Source organism: Salvelinus fontinalis, chromosome 31 (genome assembly GCF_029448725.1).
Source record: "Salvelinus fontinalis isolate EN_2023a chromosome 31, ASM2944872v1, whole genome shotgun sequence".
Taxonomy (NCBI): domain Eukaryota; kingdom Metazoa; phylum Chordata; class Actinopteri; order Salmoniformes; family Salmonidae; genus Salvelinus; species Salvelinus fontinalis.
In genome coordinates this window covers 35188248-35207225 of record NC_074695.1, presented here as the reverse complement: position 1 = coordinate 35207225, position 18978 = coordinate 35188248, and the positions used below count along the sequence as shown (strand labels likewise).

The 18978-nt window shown below is 41.1% G+C and overlaps 1 protein-coding gene across 1 annotated transcript; it reads left to right on the top strand.

The window, feature by feature from the left end:
* Window positions 1-126: 126 nt before the first annotated feature.
* dffa (DNA fragmentation factor, alpha polypeptide) lies at window positions 127-18089 on the top strand. The gene is made up of 6 exons (XM_055892362.1): window positions 127-455; window positions 12960-13118; window positions 13441-13598; window positions 13848-14043; window positions 14325-14452; window positions 15456-18089. The coding sequence occupies exons 1-6, from the start codon at window positions 362-364 to the stop codon at window positions 15666-15668; spliced, it is 948 nt and encodes a 315-aa protein (XP_055748337.1). The 5' UTR covers window positions 127-361; the 3' UTR covers window positions 15669-18089.
* The last annotated feature ends 889 nt before the right edge of the window (window positions 18090-18978 follow it).

Here is an 18978-nt window from a genome sequence, read left to right as displayed (position 1 = left end):
TGTTCAACTTTCTTCAAAATCAGGTCCATTTGACTTTAAATCGCAAAACACTACATTTCCCATGAGGGCTTAGATCCAAGCTCAGGACTTCCGTTTTTGCGGATATGTCAAGAAGGTGCATACCGTAAACGACTGTTAGGTTTGGTTTGGTTTAGATATATATTTTTAAATATGTGATTTTAATTTTTATATGCATTTTTTTTTTTACTTTTCAAAATCAGAGCTTTGACTTTAAATCGCATAACACTACATTTCCCATGACATCATGTCAGGACTTCCGTGTTCTCATTTGAATCTGTCAAGAAGGTGCATGCAGTAAACTTCCGTAAGGTTATTTAACTTTTGGCATAACAAAGTAGTGATGTCTGAACTAAAACCTTGTAAGGTGTGTAATTTTACACGACAACAATCATACGGTTTGGTTGTTCCTTCTCTGGACCAACTAAAGATTAAAGGTACGCTAATGATGTTGTAAACAGCTGTCTAGCCAACTACAACTAGCTAAGTTAGCTAGCTAAGGTTAGATAACTAACTTTTCTGTAGCTAACTGTGCGTGTTTTAGAACAGTTTTGGTAGCTACTATAGATAGTATTCCTGATGAGCTGTGAGCATGCATTCCTCCTTAATGAAGACAAGTAATTGTAACTACGTGTCATAGAAATAAAACCAAATGCAGAATACATTTTGCTAGCCTAGCGCCAGGTAGATCTCTGTATGTAGCAGCATACGTTGCCACTGTATCAGCTGTTAAATAATATAATGTTTACAGTATCTATTATTCGTTCATTGGGAAATCAACTGGCAGTCAACTATGATCTCTAATCTTCGTGAATCATCACTACATTCTGGAAACTGTATGAGCAACATTTTGCTCTGTGTGCTCTACATATTCGACTTGTACAAACTTGATTGAATTAGATATGGCACCTCAGCAGACCCGAGGTAAAATTAGTTGTATACTGGATATTCGGTGTATATCTGTTTTCTCTAGTCAATGGCTATTGAACCAACCATGCTATGACTATGAAGATAGTTTATTTGGAATCAGGGGTGGATGGAGAACAATCCATACTTTTTTTGTTTTTGTTTTTTGGGATATCGCCAAGGTCCGATATGATAAGGAATATTTTCTAAGTAAGAGAACATGAACCCTTTAAAAAAAAAAAAATCATATATTTAACCTGTCTTCTCTTGAGATGAAAGTTTTTTTTGTTTTTTTTAAGTTACATTTTTAAATCATACAAATAGGAAAATGTGTCTCTAAAATAAACAGATGTTCATTTAAGTTCTGGGCCCATACATGTTAACCAGTTACAAGTAGGCATTGCCTACTAATTGTCTGCTAATTGGTTGATGTCATTGGAAGCACTTCTCTTCCTCTTTTTTTTACTACAAAGCATAGAAATGTGCCACTTTAACATATGTTGATCTTGGGGTGGTGCTGGAGATGATAAACATTAAGTTGAACAATTTAGAAATGTCCCTTTTTTAAACGTTTTTTATTTCACCTTTATTTAACCAGGTAGGCCAGTTGAGAACAAGTTCTCATTTACAACTGTGACCTGGCCAAGATAAAGCAAAGCAGTGCGACACAGACAACAACACAGAGTTACTCATGGAGTAAACAAATGTACAGTCAATAACACAATACAAAGTCTATATACAGTGTGTGCAAATGGCGTGAGGAGGTAAGGCAATAAATAGGCCATAGTAGCGAAGTAATTACAATTTAGCAAATTAACACTGGAGTGACAGATGTGCAGATGATGATGTGCAAGTAGAAATACTGGTGTGCAAAAGAAAGTAAATAAAAACAATATGGGGATGAGGTAGGTAGATTGGATGGGCTACTTACAGATGGGCTGTGTACAGCTGCAGCGATCGGTTAGCTGCTCAGATAGCTGATGTTTAAAGTTAGTGAGGGCAATATAAGTCTCCATCTTCAGCGATTTTTGTAATTCGTTCCAGTCATTGGCAGCAGAGAACTGGAAGGAATGGCAGCCAAAGGAGGTGTTGGCTTTGGTGATGACCAGTGAGATATACCTGCTGGAGCGCGTGTGGTTATCGTGACCAGTGAGCTGAGATAAGGTGGAGCTTTACCTAGCGAAAACTTATAGATGACCTGGAGCCAGTGGGTCTGGCGACGAATATGGAGCGAGGGCCAGCCGACGAGAGCATACAGGTCGCAGTGGTGGGCAGTATATGGGGCATTGGTGACAAAACAGATGGCACTGTGATAGCCTACATCCAGTTTGCTGAGTAGAGTGTTGGGGGCTATTTTGTAGATGACATCGCCGAAGTCGAGGATCGGTAGGATAGTCAGTTTTACGAGTGTATGTTTGGTGGCGTGAGTGAAGGAGGCTTTGTTGCAAAATAGGAAGTCGATTCTAGATTTAATTTTAGATTGGAGATGTTTAATATGAGTCTGGAAGGAGTGTTTACAGTCTAGCCAGATACATAGGTATTTGTAGTTGTCCACATATTCTAAATCACAACCGTCCAGAGTAGTGATGCTAGTCGGGTGGGCGGGTGCGGGCAGCGAACGGTTGAAAAGCATGCATTTAGTTTTACTAGCGTTTAAGGGCAGTTGGAGGCGTCAGGAGTGTTGTATGGCATTGAAACTCGTTTGGAGGTTTGTTAACACAGTGTCCAAAGAAGGGCCAGATGTACACAGAATGATGTCGTCTGCGTAGAGGTGGATCAGGGAATCACCCGGAGCAAGAGCGACATCGTTGATATATACAGAGAAAAGAGTTGGCCCAAGAATTGAACCCTGTGGTACCCCCATAGTGACTGCTAGAGATCCGGACAACAGGCCCTCCGATTTGACACACTGAACTCCATCTGAGAAGTAGTTGGTGAACCAGGCGAGGCAGTCAGTTGAGAAACCAAGGCTGTTGAGTCTGCCGATAAGAATACGGTGATTGACAGTCGAAAGCCTTGGCAAGGTCGATGAAGACGGCTGCACAGTACTGTCTTTTATCGATGGCGGTTATGATATCGTTTAGTACCTTGAGCGTGGCTGAGGTGCACCCGTGACCAGCTCGGAAACCGGATTGCACAGCGGAGAAGGTACGGTGGGATTTGAAATGGTCACTGATCTGTTTGTTAACTTGGCTTTCGAAGACTTTAGAAAGGCAGGGCAGGATGGGTTTGGGTCTAGAGTATCACCCCCTTTGAAGAAGGGGATGACCGCGGTAGCTTTCCAATCTTTAGGAATCCCAGACGATACGAAAGAGAGGTTGAACAGACTGGTAATAAGGGTTGCAACAATGGAGGTGGATAATTTTAGAGAAGGTACAGATTGTCTAGCCCAGATGATTTGTACAGGTCCAGGTTTTGCAGCTCTTTCAGAAGATCTGCTATCTGGATTTGGGTGAAGGAGAAGCTGGGGAGGCTTGGGTAGTAGTTGATGGGGTAGCCAGGTTGAAAGCATGGCCAGCCGTAAAGAAATGCTTATTGAAATTATCGATTATCGTGGATTTATCGGTGGTGACAGTGTTTCCTAGCCTCAGTGCAGTGGGCAGCTGGGAGGAGGCGCTCTTATTCTCCATGGACTTTACAGTGTCCCAAAACTTTTTGGAGTTAGAGCTACAGGATGCAAATTTCTGTTAGGAAAGCAAAGGCTAGCTTTTTCAAACTGACTGCGTGTATTGGTTCCTGACTTCCCTGAAAAGTTGCATATCACGGGGAGTATTCGATGGTTGTACAGGACGTTTTTGTGCTGTTCAAGGGCAGTCAGGTCTGGAGTGAACCAAGGGCTATATCTGTTCTTAGTCCTACATTTTTTTGAAAGGGGCATGCTTATTTAAGATGGTGAGGGAATTACTTTTAAAGAACGACCAGGCATCCTCCACTGACGGGATGAGGTCAATATCCTTCCAGGATTCCCGGGCCAGGTCGATTAGAAAGGCTTTCTCGCAGAAGTGTTTTAGGGAGCGTTTGACAGTGATGAGGGGTGGTCGTTTGCGGACTCATAACAGATGCAGGCAATGAGGCAGTGATCGCTGAGATCCTGATTGAAAACAACAGAGGTGTATTTGGAGGACAAGTTGGTCAAGATAATATCTATGAGGGTGCCCATGTTTACGGATTTGGGGTTGTACCTGGTGGGTTCCTTGATAATTTGTGTAAGATTGAGGACATCTAGCTTAGATTGTAGGACTGCCGGGGTGTTAAGCATATCCCAGTTTAGATCACCTAACAGAATGAACTCTGAAAATAGGTGGGGGACAATCAATTCACATATGGTTTTCAGGGCACAGCTGGGAGCTAAGGGGGGTCTATAACAAGCGGCAACATTGAGAGACTTATTCCTGGAGAGATGGATTTTTAAAATTAGAAGCTCAAACTGTTTGGGCATAGACCTGGAAAGTATGACAGAACTTTGCAGGTTATCTCTGTAGTAGATTCCAACTCCTCCCTCTTTGACGGGAAATGTTGTAGTTGGGTATGGAAATCTCAGAATTTTTGGTGGCCTTCCTGAGCCAGGATTCAGACACGGCAAGGACATCAGGGTTGGCGGAGTGTGCTGAAGCAGTGAGTAAAACAAAGTTAGGGAGGAGGCTTCTGATGTTAACATGCATGAAACCAAGGTTTTTATGGTTACCTCTCTTAATGTCACTGAGTAACGATAAGAGAGCTTGCATCTCTGGATGCACTAGTTATGCTGGGTGAGGTCACTGCATGTGTGGGAGGTGGGACAAAGGAGGTATCTGAGGCATGTTGAGTGGGACTAGGGGCTCCGCAGTAAACTAAAACAATGATAACTATCCTAAACAACAGTATACAAGGCATATTGATATTAGAGAGAGACATAAAGCAATCACAGGTGTTGATTGGAAGAGCTAGCTAAGACAATAATAGGAAGAGAGAACAGCATCAGTTAAATTCAAGAATTTGTATTTGTAACTATCTTTGTGTCATTTATACAACATTTTAAGAAAAAACTGTTTAACAACTAACCCACATTTCTTCTTAAAGAATCTTGTAAGAGTCTGTTGACTAACGCAGGCTTCAAGCTTCCTTTTAAGTAATTTATTTTGCAGTTAATCGCCAAGCCTAGCAGTATGCAAATTAGGCAGTCAAATGAATGACTATCTTACCGATGCGATTCGGTAGGCTACTGACGAGTCATTAAAATAGCAACCACAAAAACAGCATTGTGTGTGTTTGTGGAAAGAAAGGCAAAGATCATAGACCATAGCTATGATTGTAGCTGCTTGTCCTTGTTATGGGGCAGCACTGGACTTAGCCCTGGACAGTACTGGCCCTGTCCTCTCATTAGTGCTCGGCTGAGAGATGAGCCTTCAGAGGCACCATCAACTATCTACACAACATGTATCCCTCGATAAATTACGTACAAACTTTACAGGTGAAACTCTGGTATAGGATCTGCTTTAGAACAGAAGGCCCTGGATCTCCCCGGATTCTCCCTCCTCCCGATTCAGAATATATAATTTCCATAGTCATGGCACGCCATTTATATAAGAGCTATTGATGATTGAAATCCTAAATCTGACTTTTTTAAATATTTTATGTAATAAAAACATTGTGGATTGTTTTCCATCCATCCCTGAATCAAAATATACCATCTTCATAGCCATGGAAGGCTTGGTTCAATAGCTAGTGACTAGAGAACCGAATATCCAATATAAAACACATTTTACCTCAAACCTCTACGGGACATCCCTTAAATTCCTAAAATGCTACTCACTAGGCGTGGTGCTGTCTTAACAAAGGTCACATCCCTGGCCACAAGATCTAGAATACTACTAAAATTAGTATAATCATGTGTTTTGTGGAAATACATACAGTGCCTTCAGAAAGTATTCACACTCCTTGACCTTTTCCACATTTTGTCGTGTTACAGCCTGATTTTAAAATGGATTAAGTTGAGATTTTGGGTCACAGTGCAATAATAGTGTTTTAATATGATTTTTGAATGACTACCTCATCTCTGTACCAGAAACATACAATTATCTGTAAGGTCCCTCAGTCGAGCAGTGAATTTCAACCACAAAGACCAGGGAGGTTATCCAAAGCCTCGCAAAGAAGTGCACCTATTGGTAGATGGGGAATTTTTATTTTTTTAAACAGACATTGAACATCCCTTCCAGTATGTGTGAAGTTATTAATTACACTTTGGATGGTGTATGTATACACCGGTCACTATAAAGATACAGGCATCCTTCCTAACTCACTTGCCGGAGAGGAAGGAAAACTGCTCAGGGATTTCAGGCCAATGGTGACTTTAAAACAGATAGAGTTTTATAGCTGTGATAGGATGAATCAACAACTTTGTAGTTAGTCTAAAATACTAACCTAATTGACAGAGTGAAAAAAGGGAAGCTTGTAAAGATATTCCAAAACATGCATCCTGTTTTGAATACAAAGCGTTATCTTTGGGTCAAACACATCACATCACTGAGTACCACTCTTCATATTTTCAAGCATGGTGGTGGCTGCATCGTTATCAAATTTATTTATATAGCCCTTCTTACATCAGCTGATATCTCAAAGTGCTGTACAGAAATCCCAGCCTAAAACCCCAAACGGCAAGCAATGCAGGTGTAGAAGCACGGTGGCTAGGAAAAACTCCCTAGAAAGGCCAAAACCTAGGAAAAATCCGAGAGAGGAACCAGGCTATGAGGGGTGGCCAGTCCTCTTCTGGCTGTGCCGGGTGAAGATTATAACAGGACATGGTCAAATGTTCATAAATGACCAGCATGGTCAAATAATAATAATAATCACAGTAGTTGTCGAGGGTGCATCAGGTCAGCACCTCAGGAGTAAATGTCAGTTGGCTTTTCATAGCCGATCATTGAGAGTATCTCTACCGCTCCTGCTGTCTCTAGAGAGTTGAAAACAGCAGGTCTGGGACAGGTACCACGTCCGGTGAACAGGTCAGGGTTCCAAAGCCGCAGGCAGAACAGTTGAAACTGGAGCAGCAGCACGGCCAGGTGGACTGGGGACAGCAAGGAGTCATCATGCCAGGTAATCCTGAGGCATGGTCCTAGGGCTCAGGTCCTCCGAGAGAGAGAAAGAGAGAAATAGAGCGAGCATACTTAAATTCACACAGGACACCGGATAAGGCAGGAGAAATACTCCAGATATAACAGACTGACCCTAGCCCCCCGACACAAACTACTGCAGCATAAATACTGGAGGCTGAGACAGGAGGGGTCAGGAGACACTGTGGCCCCATCTGATGATACCCTCAGACAGGGCCAAACAGGCAGGATATAACCCCACCCACTTTGCCAAAGCACAGCCCCCACACCACTAGAGGGATAACTTCAACCACCAACTTACCATTCTGAGACAAGGCCGAGTATAGCCCACAAAGATCTCCGCCACGGCACAACCCAAGGACAGGAAGACCACGTCAGTGACTCAACCCACTCAAGTGACGCACCCTTCCTAGGGACGGCATGGAAGAGCACCAGTAAGCCAGTGACTCAGTCCCTGTAATAGGGTTAGAGGCAGAGAATCCCAGTGGAGAGAGGGGAACCGACCAGGCAGAGACAGCAAGGGCAGTTCGTTGCTCCAGTGCCTTTCCGTTCACCTTCACACTCATGGGCCAGACTACACTCAATTATAGGACCTACTGAAGAGATGAGTCTTCAATAAAGACTTAAAGGTTGAGACCGAGTCTGCGTCTCTCACATGGGTAGGCAGACCATTCCATAAAAATTGAGCTCTATAGGAGAAAGCCCTGCCTCCAGCTGTTTGCTTAGAAATTCTGAGGACAATTAGGAGGCCTGCGTCTTGTGACCATAGCGTACGTGTAGGTATGTACGGCAGGACCAAATCGGAAAGATAGGTAGGAGCAAGCCCATGTAATGCTTTGTAGGTTAGCAGTAAAACCTTGAAATCAGCCCTTGCCTAAACAGGAAGCCAGTGTAGGGAGGCTAGCACTGGAGTAATATGATCAAATGTTTGGGTTCTAGTCAGGATTCTAGCAGCCGTATTTAGCACTAACTGAAGTTTATTTAGTTCTTTATCCGGGTAGCCGGAAAGTAGAACATTGCAGTAGTCTAACCTAGAAGTAACAAAAGCATGGATACATTTTTCTGTATCGTTTTTGGACAGAAAATTTCAGATTTTTGCAATGTTACATAGATGGAAAAAAATCTGTCCTTGAAACCATCTTGATATGTTCGTCAAAAGAGAGATCAGGGTCCAGAGTAATGCCGAGGTCCTTCACAGTTTTATTTGAGACGACTGTACAACCATCAAGATTAATTGTCAGATTCAACAGAAGATCTCTTTGTTTCTTGGGACCTAGAACAAGCATCTCTGTTTTGTCTGAGTTTAAAAGTAGAACGTTTGCAGCCATCCACTTCCTTATGTCTGAAACACAGGCTTCCAGCGAGGGCAATTTTGGGGCTTCACCATGTTTCATTGAAATGTACAGCTGTGTGTCATCCGCATAGCAGTGAAAGTTAACATTATGTTTACGAATGACATCCCCAAGAGGTCAAATATATAGTGAAAACAATAGTGGTCCTAAAACGGAACCTTGACGAACACCGAAATTTATAGTTGATTTGTCAGAGGACAAACCATCCACAGAGACAAACTGATATCTTTCCAAAAGATAAGCTCTAAACCAGGCCAGAGCTTGTCTGTGTAGACCAATTTGGGTTTCCAATCTCTCCAAAAGAATGTGGTGATCGATGGTATCAAAAGCAGCACTAATGTCTAGGAGCACGAGGACAGATGCAGAGCCTCGGTCTGACACCATTAAAAGTTAATTTACCACCTTCACAAGTGCAGTGTCAGTGCTATGATGAGGTCTAAAACCAGCCTGAAGCATTTTGTATACATTGTTTGTCTTCAGGAAGGCAGTGAGTTGCTGTGCAACAGCTTTTTCCAAAAGAATTGAGAGGAATGGGAGATTCGGTATAGGCCGATAGTTTTTAAAAATATTTTCTGGGTCAAGGTTTGGCTTTTTCAAGAGGCTTTATTACTGCCACTTTTAGTGAGTTTGGTACACTTCCGGTGGATAGAGAGCCGTTTATTATGTTCAACATAGGAGGGCCAAGCACAGGAAGCAGCTCTTTCAGTAGTTTAGTTGGAATAGGGTCCAGTATGCAGCTTGAAGATTTAGAGGCCATGATTATTTTCATCATTGTGCCAAGAGATATAGTACTAAAACACTTGAGTGTCTCTCTTGATCCTAGGTCCTGGCAGAGTTGTGCAGACTCAGGACAACTGAGCTTTGGAGGAATACGCAGATTTAAAGAGGAGTCCATAATTTGCTTTCTAATGATCATAATCTTTTCCTCAAAGAAGTTCATGAATTTATTACTGCTGAAGTGAAAGCCATCCTCTATTGGGGAATGCTGCTTTTTAGTTAGCTTTGCGGCAGTATCAAAAATACATTTTGGATTGTTCTTATTGTCCTCTTCGATACTGCACGGTACTGTCTTTCCAAGCTAGTCGGAAGACTTCCAGTTTGGTGTGGCACCATTTTCGTTCCAATTTTCTGGAAGCTTGCTTCAGAGCTCGGGTATTTTCTGTATACCAGGGAGCTAGTTTCTTATGACAAATGTTTTTAGGGGTGCGACTGCATCTAGGGTATTGTGCAAGGTTAAATTGAGTTCCTCAGTTAGGTGGTTAACTTCTTGCCGCACGGATCCCTTTACCGGGATCATTTTCGTAAACAACCGCTGAATTGCAGAGCGCCAAATTCAAAAAATAATACTAAAAATATTTATCATGAAATCACAAGTGAAATATACCAAAACACAGCTTAGCTTGTTGTTAATCCACCTATCGTGTCAGATTTTGAAAATATGCTTTACAGCGAAAGCAATCCAAGCGTTTGTGAGTTTATCAATCACTAGACAAAACAGTAAGAACAGCTAGCCCCAAATTAGCCTGATCACGAAAGTCAGAAAAGCAATAAAATTAATCGCTTACCTTTGATAATCTTCAGATGTTTGCACTCACGAGACTCCCAGTTACACAATAAATGTTATTTTTGTTCGATAAAGATTAGTTTTATAACCAAAAACCGCCATTTGGTTTGCGCGTTATGTTCAGAAAACCACAGGCTCGTTCCGGTCCTGAAATGCAGATGAAAATTCCAAAAAGTATCCGTAATGTTCGTAGAAACATGTCAAACGTTTTTTATAATCAATCCTCAGGTTGTTTTTAACATACATAATCGATAATATTTCAACCGGACGGTAACCTATTCAATACTACAGAGAAAGAAAATGTCGAGCTACATCTCTCGCGCGCAGGAACTAATCAAAGGACACCTGACGCGTTTTGAAAAATCTCACTCATTTTTCAAAATAAAAGCTTGAAACTATGTCTAAAGCCTGGTCACAGCTGAGGAAGCCATTGGAAAAGGAATCTGGTTGATACCCCTTTAAATGGAGGAGGGGCAGGCAACGGAACAGGGATTTTTCCAAATAAAAGGCACTTCCAGGTTGGATTTCCTCAGGTTTTCGCCTGCAAACTCAGTTCTGTTATACTCACAGACAATATTTGACAGTTTTGGAAACTTTAGAGTGTTTTCTATCCTAATCTGTTCTATTATACGCATATTCTAGCATCTGGACCTGAGAAATAGTCAGTTTACCTTGGGAACGTTATTTTTCCAAACATAAAAATTCTGCCCCCTAGCTGAAAGAAGTTAACTGATTTTTGTCCTCTGACGTCCTTGGGTAGGCAGAGGGAGTCTGGAAGGGCATCAAGGAATCTTTGGGTTGTCTGAGAATTTATATCATGACTTTTGATGATCCTTGGTTGGGGTCTGAGCAGATTTGTTGCGATTGCAAACGTAATAAAATGGTGGTCCGATAGTCCAGGATTATGAGGAAAAACATTAAGATCCACAACATTTATTCCATGGGACAAAACTAGGTCCAGAGTATGACTGTGGCAGTGAGTAGGTACGGAGACATGTTGGACAAAACCCACTGAGTCGATGATGGCTATAAAAAGTGATTGAGTGGGCTGCATAGATTTCATGACTAGAGGCTCCCCCCCAAAATTTGGGGGGGTAAATAGAAATTTTCTATCGTAAATGTTAGCAAATTCATCAGGCTTAAGCCGTGTTTCAGTCAGGCCAATCACATCAAGATTATGATCAGTGATTAGTTCATTGACTATAACTGCCTTGGAAGTGAGGGATCTAACATTAAGTAGCCCTATTTTGAGATGTGAGGTATCACAATCTCTTTCAATAATGGCAGGAATGGAGGAGGTCTGTATTCTAGTGAGATTGCTATGGCGAACACCGCCATGTTTAGTTTTGCCCAACCTAAGTCGAGGTACAGACACGGTCTCAATGGGGATAGCTGAGCTGACTACACTGACTGGCTAACAGCCTGCTGCCTGGCCAGCACCCTATTTCATTGTGGAGCTAGGGGAGTTAGAGCCCTGTCTATGTTCGTTATGGGTATGCTTGTCATTGAAAAGGACTAGGGAGTTGTTTAGGATAAATATAAACGGAATAGAGCTAATCACAAGCAATATCCTAGAGGAAAACCTGGCTCAGTCTGCTTTTCAACATATACTAGAAGACAAATTCACCTTTCAGTAGGACCATAACCTAAAACACAAGGTCAAATATACACTGGAGTTGCTTCAAGACAACATTTAATGTTCCTGAGTGGGCTGGTTACAGTTTTAGCTTAAATCGACTTGAAAATCTATGGCAGACTTGACAATGGCTGTCTAGCAATGATCAACAACCAATTTGACAGAGCTTGAATAATGTGCAAATGTTGTACAATCCAGGTGTGCAAAGCTCTTAGAGATGTACCTGTAATCGTTGCCAAAGGTGATTCTAAAATGTATTCACTCATGGATTTGAATACTTATGTAAATTAGGTATTTCTGTATTAGATTTTTCAATACATTTGCAACAGTTTCTAAAAACGTGATTGTCATTATGGGGTATTGTGTGTAGATGGGTGAGAAACAAATATATTTAATCAATTTGGAATTCAGGCTTTAACACAATAAAATGTGGAATAAGTCAAGTGGTATGAATACTTTCTGAATGCACTGTAGCTAGATAATAATGCAAGTAGTAAGTACTGTACCAAACTAACAGTGATATAAATAGGGGTGGCAGGTAGCCTAGTGGTTAGAGCATTGGGCCAGTAACTGAAAGGTTGCTAGATCGAATTCCCAAGCTGAAAAGGTATAAATCTGTCGTTCTGCCCCTGAACAAGGCAGTTAACCCACTGTTCTTAGGCCGTCATTGTAAATAAGAATTTGTTCTTAACTGACTTGCCTAGTTAAATAAAGGTTAATAAAAAAATCAACTGGGGTGTAAACTCTGATCGCCAGTCTGCAAAAAGTAGAAAATTGATAGGCAAAAAGAAAACGTTGGTAAACTGTGTTTACCCTCCGCTACACCACTGCAAACTACAAATGAAAGCTAGCAACACACTTCATCTAGGCCTATTACACTTCAGTGAGCATGCAGCAATGCAGAAGTGCAAAGTTCCACTTAACTGTCTCTCAGCCACAAATGGTGCCCTGTACTGCTTCTGCATTCATCCCGGTCATCAGCAACATACCACTAGACAGCCTGCTATGTCATCAGCAACATACCACTAATCAGGTGCTTCTGATATCAATAAGTTAGCAAAGGTTAGCTTAAAGGGCTATGGGTTGCAGGGAATCCCGCCTGGGGTAGGATTTGCCTATTGTGACTTTTGTCATCACGCTATCATATGTTTTCTGACCATTTTTATTCATGAAGTGCTCATGACACTCATGCAGGTGGTATAATCAGGGTGTCAAGGCTAAATACTACAACGCATATAGATATCATAACATTATTACATTTATCATTTCTAAGTTATGAGTGATGCATGCTATGAAGCTCTTGTTATGGTGGCAAGTTCAAGTAAAGTGTTAGTAATCATTCATTCCATATACATGTTTATGTACCTGCACCTTTCTGTAATTCTACCTCTCAGGAAGCGAATCTCTTGGGTTTAGCCCGAGTACCTCCGTCTCTGTGGTATTAGAAGATGATGGGACAATAGTTGAAGATGAGGCCTATTTCTTGTGCTTACCTACAAACACAAAGTTTATGCTCTTGCATGAAAAAGAGACGTGGGCCCCACTACGAAGAAGTAAGCTTTTTTTTTTGTTCTGTCAATGCAAATTTGTGTTGTCATATTAGGCTAAAGTCATTGTTTAAGCCTACTATTGTGTGATCAGTCATTTTGCGGTTTCTAAGTTGATCTATCTGCAGTTTGAGTCAACCTCTTGGGAAAGCACATCCTCTGACATTCTATGCCTATATTCCAAGAGTATGTTTGTTTTTTTTGCTTTTTTTGGGGCTAACTAGACCAAACTCTGTTCTTTGATTATGTGGCATTGGTCATCTGTATTAGCTCTCCCAGGTTGCATTCCCATACTAATGCATAGTGATTTTCTACCATGCTACTATAGTTGATGGCGGCACAGCTTGGATGACCAGGGAGTCTGTGAATCTTGAGAGCGATGCTGTGGACAGCTCAATCAGTGGGATCGAGCCCTGGTTCTACCTGGCCCAGCAACTCAAGGAGGACCTGGCCAGCATCATACTGATGTCGGAGGCAGATTTACAAGTAGGGTAACTTCAATAACATTTCCACCTCCATCTCCCCTCTCACATTTAAATGTATGAATATAGAATATCTTGTTAAAGTTAGGTCCTATTCCATCAGATAAAAGCAACATTTATGGCTACAGCGGGTATGGTATAAATATTGTGTATACTACTTCAATACAAAGCCCCCTTAGCTGTATGTTTATGTGCTTGAGGATAGCTGTATGTGTAATAGCGAGAATAACATGTATACTTTTGCGTGTTCCAGACCCTAGTGGACGTGCCTTGTTTAGAGCTGGCCTCAGCCCTGGGCTTCCCGGAGAGGAAGGCGCTGAATCTCCAGGACACTCTACAGAGAGTGTTGGACCGCAGGGAGGAAGAGCGACAGTCTAAGGAACTGCTCCAGCTCTACCTCAAGGCAGTGGAGAGAGAAGACAGTCAAGAGGCAGAGCCTAGAAATGACGGTGAGACCGCTATCAGGAATAAAATGGGATCAATCTGTTAGAAGATCCACCTATGTGAGTGGAAATGCCATTTGAAGGGGGCGAAGTGAGGGAAAGCATTTTAACTTCACCTCAAAAGTTGTAGTAGTTTATGTAAAAGCTGTGTGTGGCTTTTTTGTCACTAGATGGAGCCATTCTTTAAGCAATAGACAACTAGCCCTGAAATATTGCCTCTAAACCTCTGGCTCAGCCAAGTTGTGTTGTGAGAGCGATCATGTTCTACCATAACCCATGTCTCACAGGGTCAGGTGATGTGGATGTGACAGACGGGCTGGCGGTGGATTCGGCATCAGGATTCATGTCCAGAACGCTGATGGTTCTCAAGGGTAAAACGAGCCCTGAGACCAGGCTCTCCAATGAGGAGCTGCAGGTATGTCACAAAGACCAACGGCTAAACGCTGCATTTGGTTATACAGGATCATATTAATAGACTGAAGTGGACCCCTCTCCTTGTCTACTCGCTCCTTGTCTACTCTCCTTCATCTGCATTGATATGAAATGGCATGCATTGTGAAAACAAAGTCCCTGGTAGGTATCCACAGTATTACAGTGATATGTCCTAAGTTATTCAGTTTAGTGCACAGAAAAAAATGAACAGGAGAGAAATACTTTACATTATTGAGATGCACTGGATTGCGTCCCAATTCTCCCGAAAGGGTTCACTTCTCCCCACGTATTTTAAAGCATTGCATTAGTATAAGCATAGGCTAGAGGGAGTTTATTACACAGCTGCTTCCCCTTTAAATCCATGAAGGGAAGTAAATCCATGAAGGGAAGTGAACAAACGCTAAGTTAAGGTAGAAGGGTAGAGAATTTGGACGCATGAAATTGTTTCCTTTACACCACATGAGGGAAATGGGAAGGCTAGAACTACAGTATATGTGAGAATTTCTATATTCTGTCCACTGGGTGGCACTATCCCTCTGCACTCTTGTTTTCAGTACACAGCATGTGAAAATGGACTGCCTAAGTACATCTTTTATCAAGCTGCTAACTCTATCACCAAACATAACTACACACCTTTTTTTAAGTACAAGTGCCTGTAAATATGCCAAGTAATCCTGACAACAAAAAATACGTTTAGAGCAGTTATAATAAGATCACTGTATACCAAGGAATTGCATTTCTTATATTGAATACCATTTTTGTCCCAACTGTATCTGTTTGAAATCCAATATCAAGGGCTTTTCACACCACTAAGTATACTCTGAGCCTCTTATCTCCCAAGTCAATTATCTTTGAAAACAATATCAATTCAATTGAACAGAATGAATGTAAGAACATTTACTTTGTCTTTCTCAGAATAGATTGCGGTTCCGATTTTAGCTGTATACAACATGAAATAAACCAAACCAAAATGTTGTCAACTGCAGATGGTGGTGAACAAAGGTGCACGGGCCATGGAGCAAGTCCTGGGCTGGGACTCTGAGAGGACATTGGCGCTGCTGCAGGCATGCGAGGAGCAACTGAACAGGCGGCTCCAGCAGGTTCAGGCCATGCAGTACCTCCGTAGCCACACACAACAACAGGCCAGCACGCAGCCCTCAGACAAGAGCCAAGCCACACAAGCCAAGCGCAGCAAGTAAGGAGTAGGGGGAAGTTGCCCCTACACGCTGATCTTGGGTGAATTTAGCGTTTTCCCACTTATGGTTAGGATTAGGGAAGGGGAAACTGATCCTAAATCTGTACCTAGGGAAACTTCACCCCGGAGCCAGCTAGTAATACCCCTCTGTCTCTGACCACAGAACACACACTATCTGCCTTAAGACTGAGACGATAAGTCACTTTGGTATCGATATACGCCGCCCTCCGTAAGTATTTGGACGGTAAAGCATTTTTTCTTGAAATCGAACAATGACCATAAGGTTAAAGTGCACACTGTGAGCATTAACTTGAGGGTGTTTATCTATATCGGGTGAACAATGTAGAAATTCTGTCACTTTTTGTACATGGTCCCCCCCATTTTAGAGGACCAAAAGTATTGGGACAAATTCACTTATTTGTCCGTTAAAGTAGTAAAATGTTAAGTATTTGGTCCCATATTTGTGGCACACAATGACTACAAATATGTTGGATAATCCTGACTGAATTGTGAATAATGATGAGTGGGAAAGTTAGATGCACAAATATCATGCCCCCAAGGCATACTAACCTCTCACCATTATAATAACAGGGGAGGTTAGCATTTTTGGGGGGGGGTATGATATTTGTGCATCTAACTTTCTCACTCATCATTGTTCACGTTTCATTCAGGATTATCCATAATCATGGTAGCATCCACATTAATGTAAGTGTTAGAAATTCAAGAAACAAATTCCGTTTTTATTTACAATAAAAATGACTCAAGTGACACAATACATTATTTACCATTCATTTCTAATGGGCACAAAATAATCTGAAACCAAACCAAAAAGCAAATGCATCCAACAAGTTTGTAGAGGCAATAATTACATCAAGAGTTTGAGTGCTAGGAATATGGGACCGAATACTAAACTTTTGACTACTTTAATAAACATATAAGTGAATGTGTCGTAATACTTTTGGTCCCCTAAAATGGGGGGACTATGTACAAAAAGTGGTGTAATTTCTAAACGGTTCACCCGATATGGACGAAAATAACCTCAAATTAAATCTGTCAGTCTGCACTTTACCTCATAGTCATTGCTTGATTTCAAGTCCATACTTTGAGTATAGAGCCAAAATAAGAATAAATGCTTCACTGTCCCAATAATTACGGAGGGCACTGTATATCGCCTCCTGGTATCAATAAATGCTCATAAACGCTGACATTATTTGCCAAATGGCTTTGGTGCCCCTTTTGTGAGTAAATCACATGATGGCTATCTCTTTAGGTACATTAAGTAGAAGTGTTATTAGCATAGGTAGATGTTAATGACCAGAACAATTAGGGATGGACCAATTCTGCGACCCTTTTGATATGTTGTCTTGGTCTACTCCTCTGGTACTTTACCTACTCAGGAGAAAAGTGTGACACAATACCTGATTCTTGCCCCTGGAAGCTGTAACAAAATGATGGTTGATGTTAACTTAAATTGTAAGCAAATATCTTGGACAATCCATTTGTGGTCAAAGATTGGTAACCCAGTGATCTGTTGACATTATATTTAATCATATTTTCCTGAAGACTTAAAATGAGAGCTAATCGTTCCATTCCTGTCAATTTTGTATACGGAATATTGATATGTCTCCTAAAACCTTGCCAAATACTTAGCCTATTTCTTCTGCCTATTTTGCTTTCCCTTTTAGTTAATTACTTGTTTTGACTGCTCTGCATATTATTAACCAATATACATAAAATATAACTTAGAATTCATTCTTTTTGAGAAACAACCAGAATTGGTTTATCCATCTGTACTTAAACCCTGTATATTTAGGAATGTTAATGTAAGAAAGGATATCAGATTTGATATGTAATTGTGATGTAAGCGTGCATCCGTGTAGTGTGGGCCCATGTGAGCTATCTGGTTGTATTGACAGGACATCCTTGTTAATAGGACAGACTTAAAGGGCTGTAAGATCACATTTGAAACCAGTTGTTTACAACAAGGACATGGGGGCAGCAAGGAGGCACATGTCATTACAATGAGATGTCAACAGATTTATATATACAGAAAAGTGTATTCAAGGCATTTATGGTGAAACATGTTATCTTCACCTGTATTACGATGTGATTATTGTACTCCACGTGAATATGAATTGAAATGCTCTTAAGTCCGTTACGCACTCGTTATTGCTTCCAATGTTCCTTGAAAGAAAAAGGTGTGTTCAGTTTGAAATGGTGCATCTTGGGAGCCCTCTGTATGAAATGAATGAACATGTACGTACTGTACATATATTTTATCATTGAGCCACAGAGTTGTGTAATCAAAGTTTTACATTCTGATTCATGAGGCTTTTTTTTATGGAACTGTTTAAAATGGAACTGACGTGGCAAGCGGAGTGTGTTAAGTATGACAGCTTTTCTACAATAAAGCGCACAATCCTGACATCACTGTGTTTTCATTCACAACCTTTTCATTTACTGCTTGTTATTTTTCCCAGTGTATATAAAAATGTGCTTCCCATCCATGGATAGAAGAATGTAATGCTGTGTGTTTTTTAATGAGCTAACGGCTATAGAGGATTGCCTCAGGCAGACTAATATAGGACATTTGATCCACCATTAAATGGTAAACTTAACTCACGGCTTGTGATGCCAAGATACTCTTCTCCGTATCGTCTATATATTGGTCCAGAAAAAAACGTTATGGATTGTTGATATTCAATGAAGTTATTTTATATGTCATGGTGTGTACATTGTTTGGCCCTAAGATACAATTGTAAAGGAATAATGATGGGTGTGAGGGAAAAGAGGTGATTGGCTACGTACTGTTGCTGTATGTGTCTCGACAGTCAGTTAATGGGTTTCATGGTGTGCACAATTCCTGTGACATTACCTCCACTTAACCAGTGTTCCTGGAATGAGCAGAAATTACATGTAAGCAGTGTGTGAAGTGTCTCAGCATTTTGGGGGGTTTTGATTGGGAATTGAATATGGTTATATTAATTTTATTGTCATTATTTCAGAATATTTCCCTTTGTTTTGCATCAACTATCAATCTGAATGTAAACCAAGTCTTTCAACCATGTTTTAGTGGTAGACATTAAACAAAACAATTATGGCATTTGTGAGGTCTGAAATGAGGTGAGTGACTTAAAGGAGGCCTTCAAGCACAATAGATCCTTTTCTTCAAAATGTCAAGGTAATGTCATCGTCCATGAGAACTCACGCAGCTTATCACAAGAAACTGTTGGCCTTAAAATAATAAAGTTAGGCTCATGCTAGAAGCAATTTGTGAGAACTACAGTTCTCTCCCTCCAACAATAGCAGTTCAT

What these genes read in the sequence shown, in the direction of transcription:
- dffa (XM_055892362.1), top strand. Translation starts at nt 362, where the DNA reads ATGTCTGAACTAAAACCTTGTAAGGTGTGTAATTTTACACGACAACAA. An exon ending in GTGGGCCCCACTACGAAGAA is followed by an intron (nt 13,119 to 13,440) that starts GTAAGCTTTTTT and finishes ATGCTACTATAG; the next exon opens with TTGATGGCGGCACAGCTTGG. An exon ending in TGTCGGAGGCAGATTTACAA is followed by an intron (nt 13,599 to 13,847) that starts GTAGGGTAACTT and finishes TGCGTGTTCCAG; the next exon opens with ACCCTAGTGGACGTGCCTTG.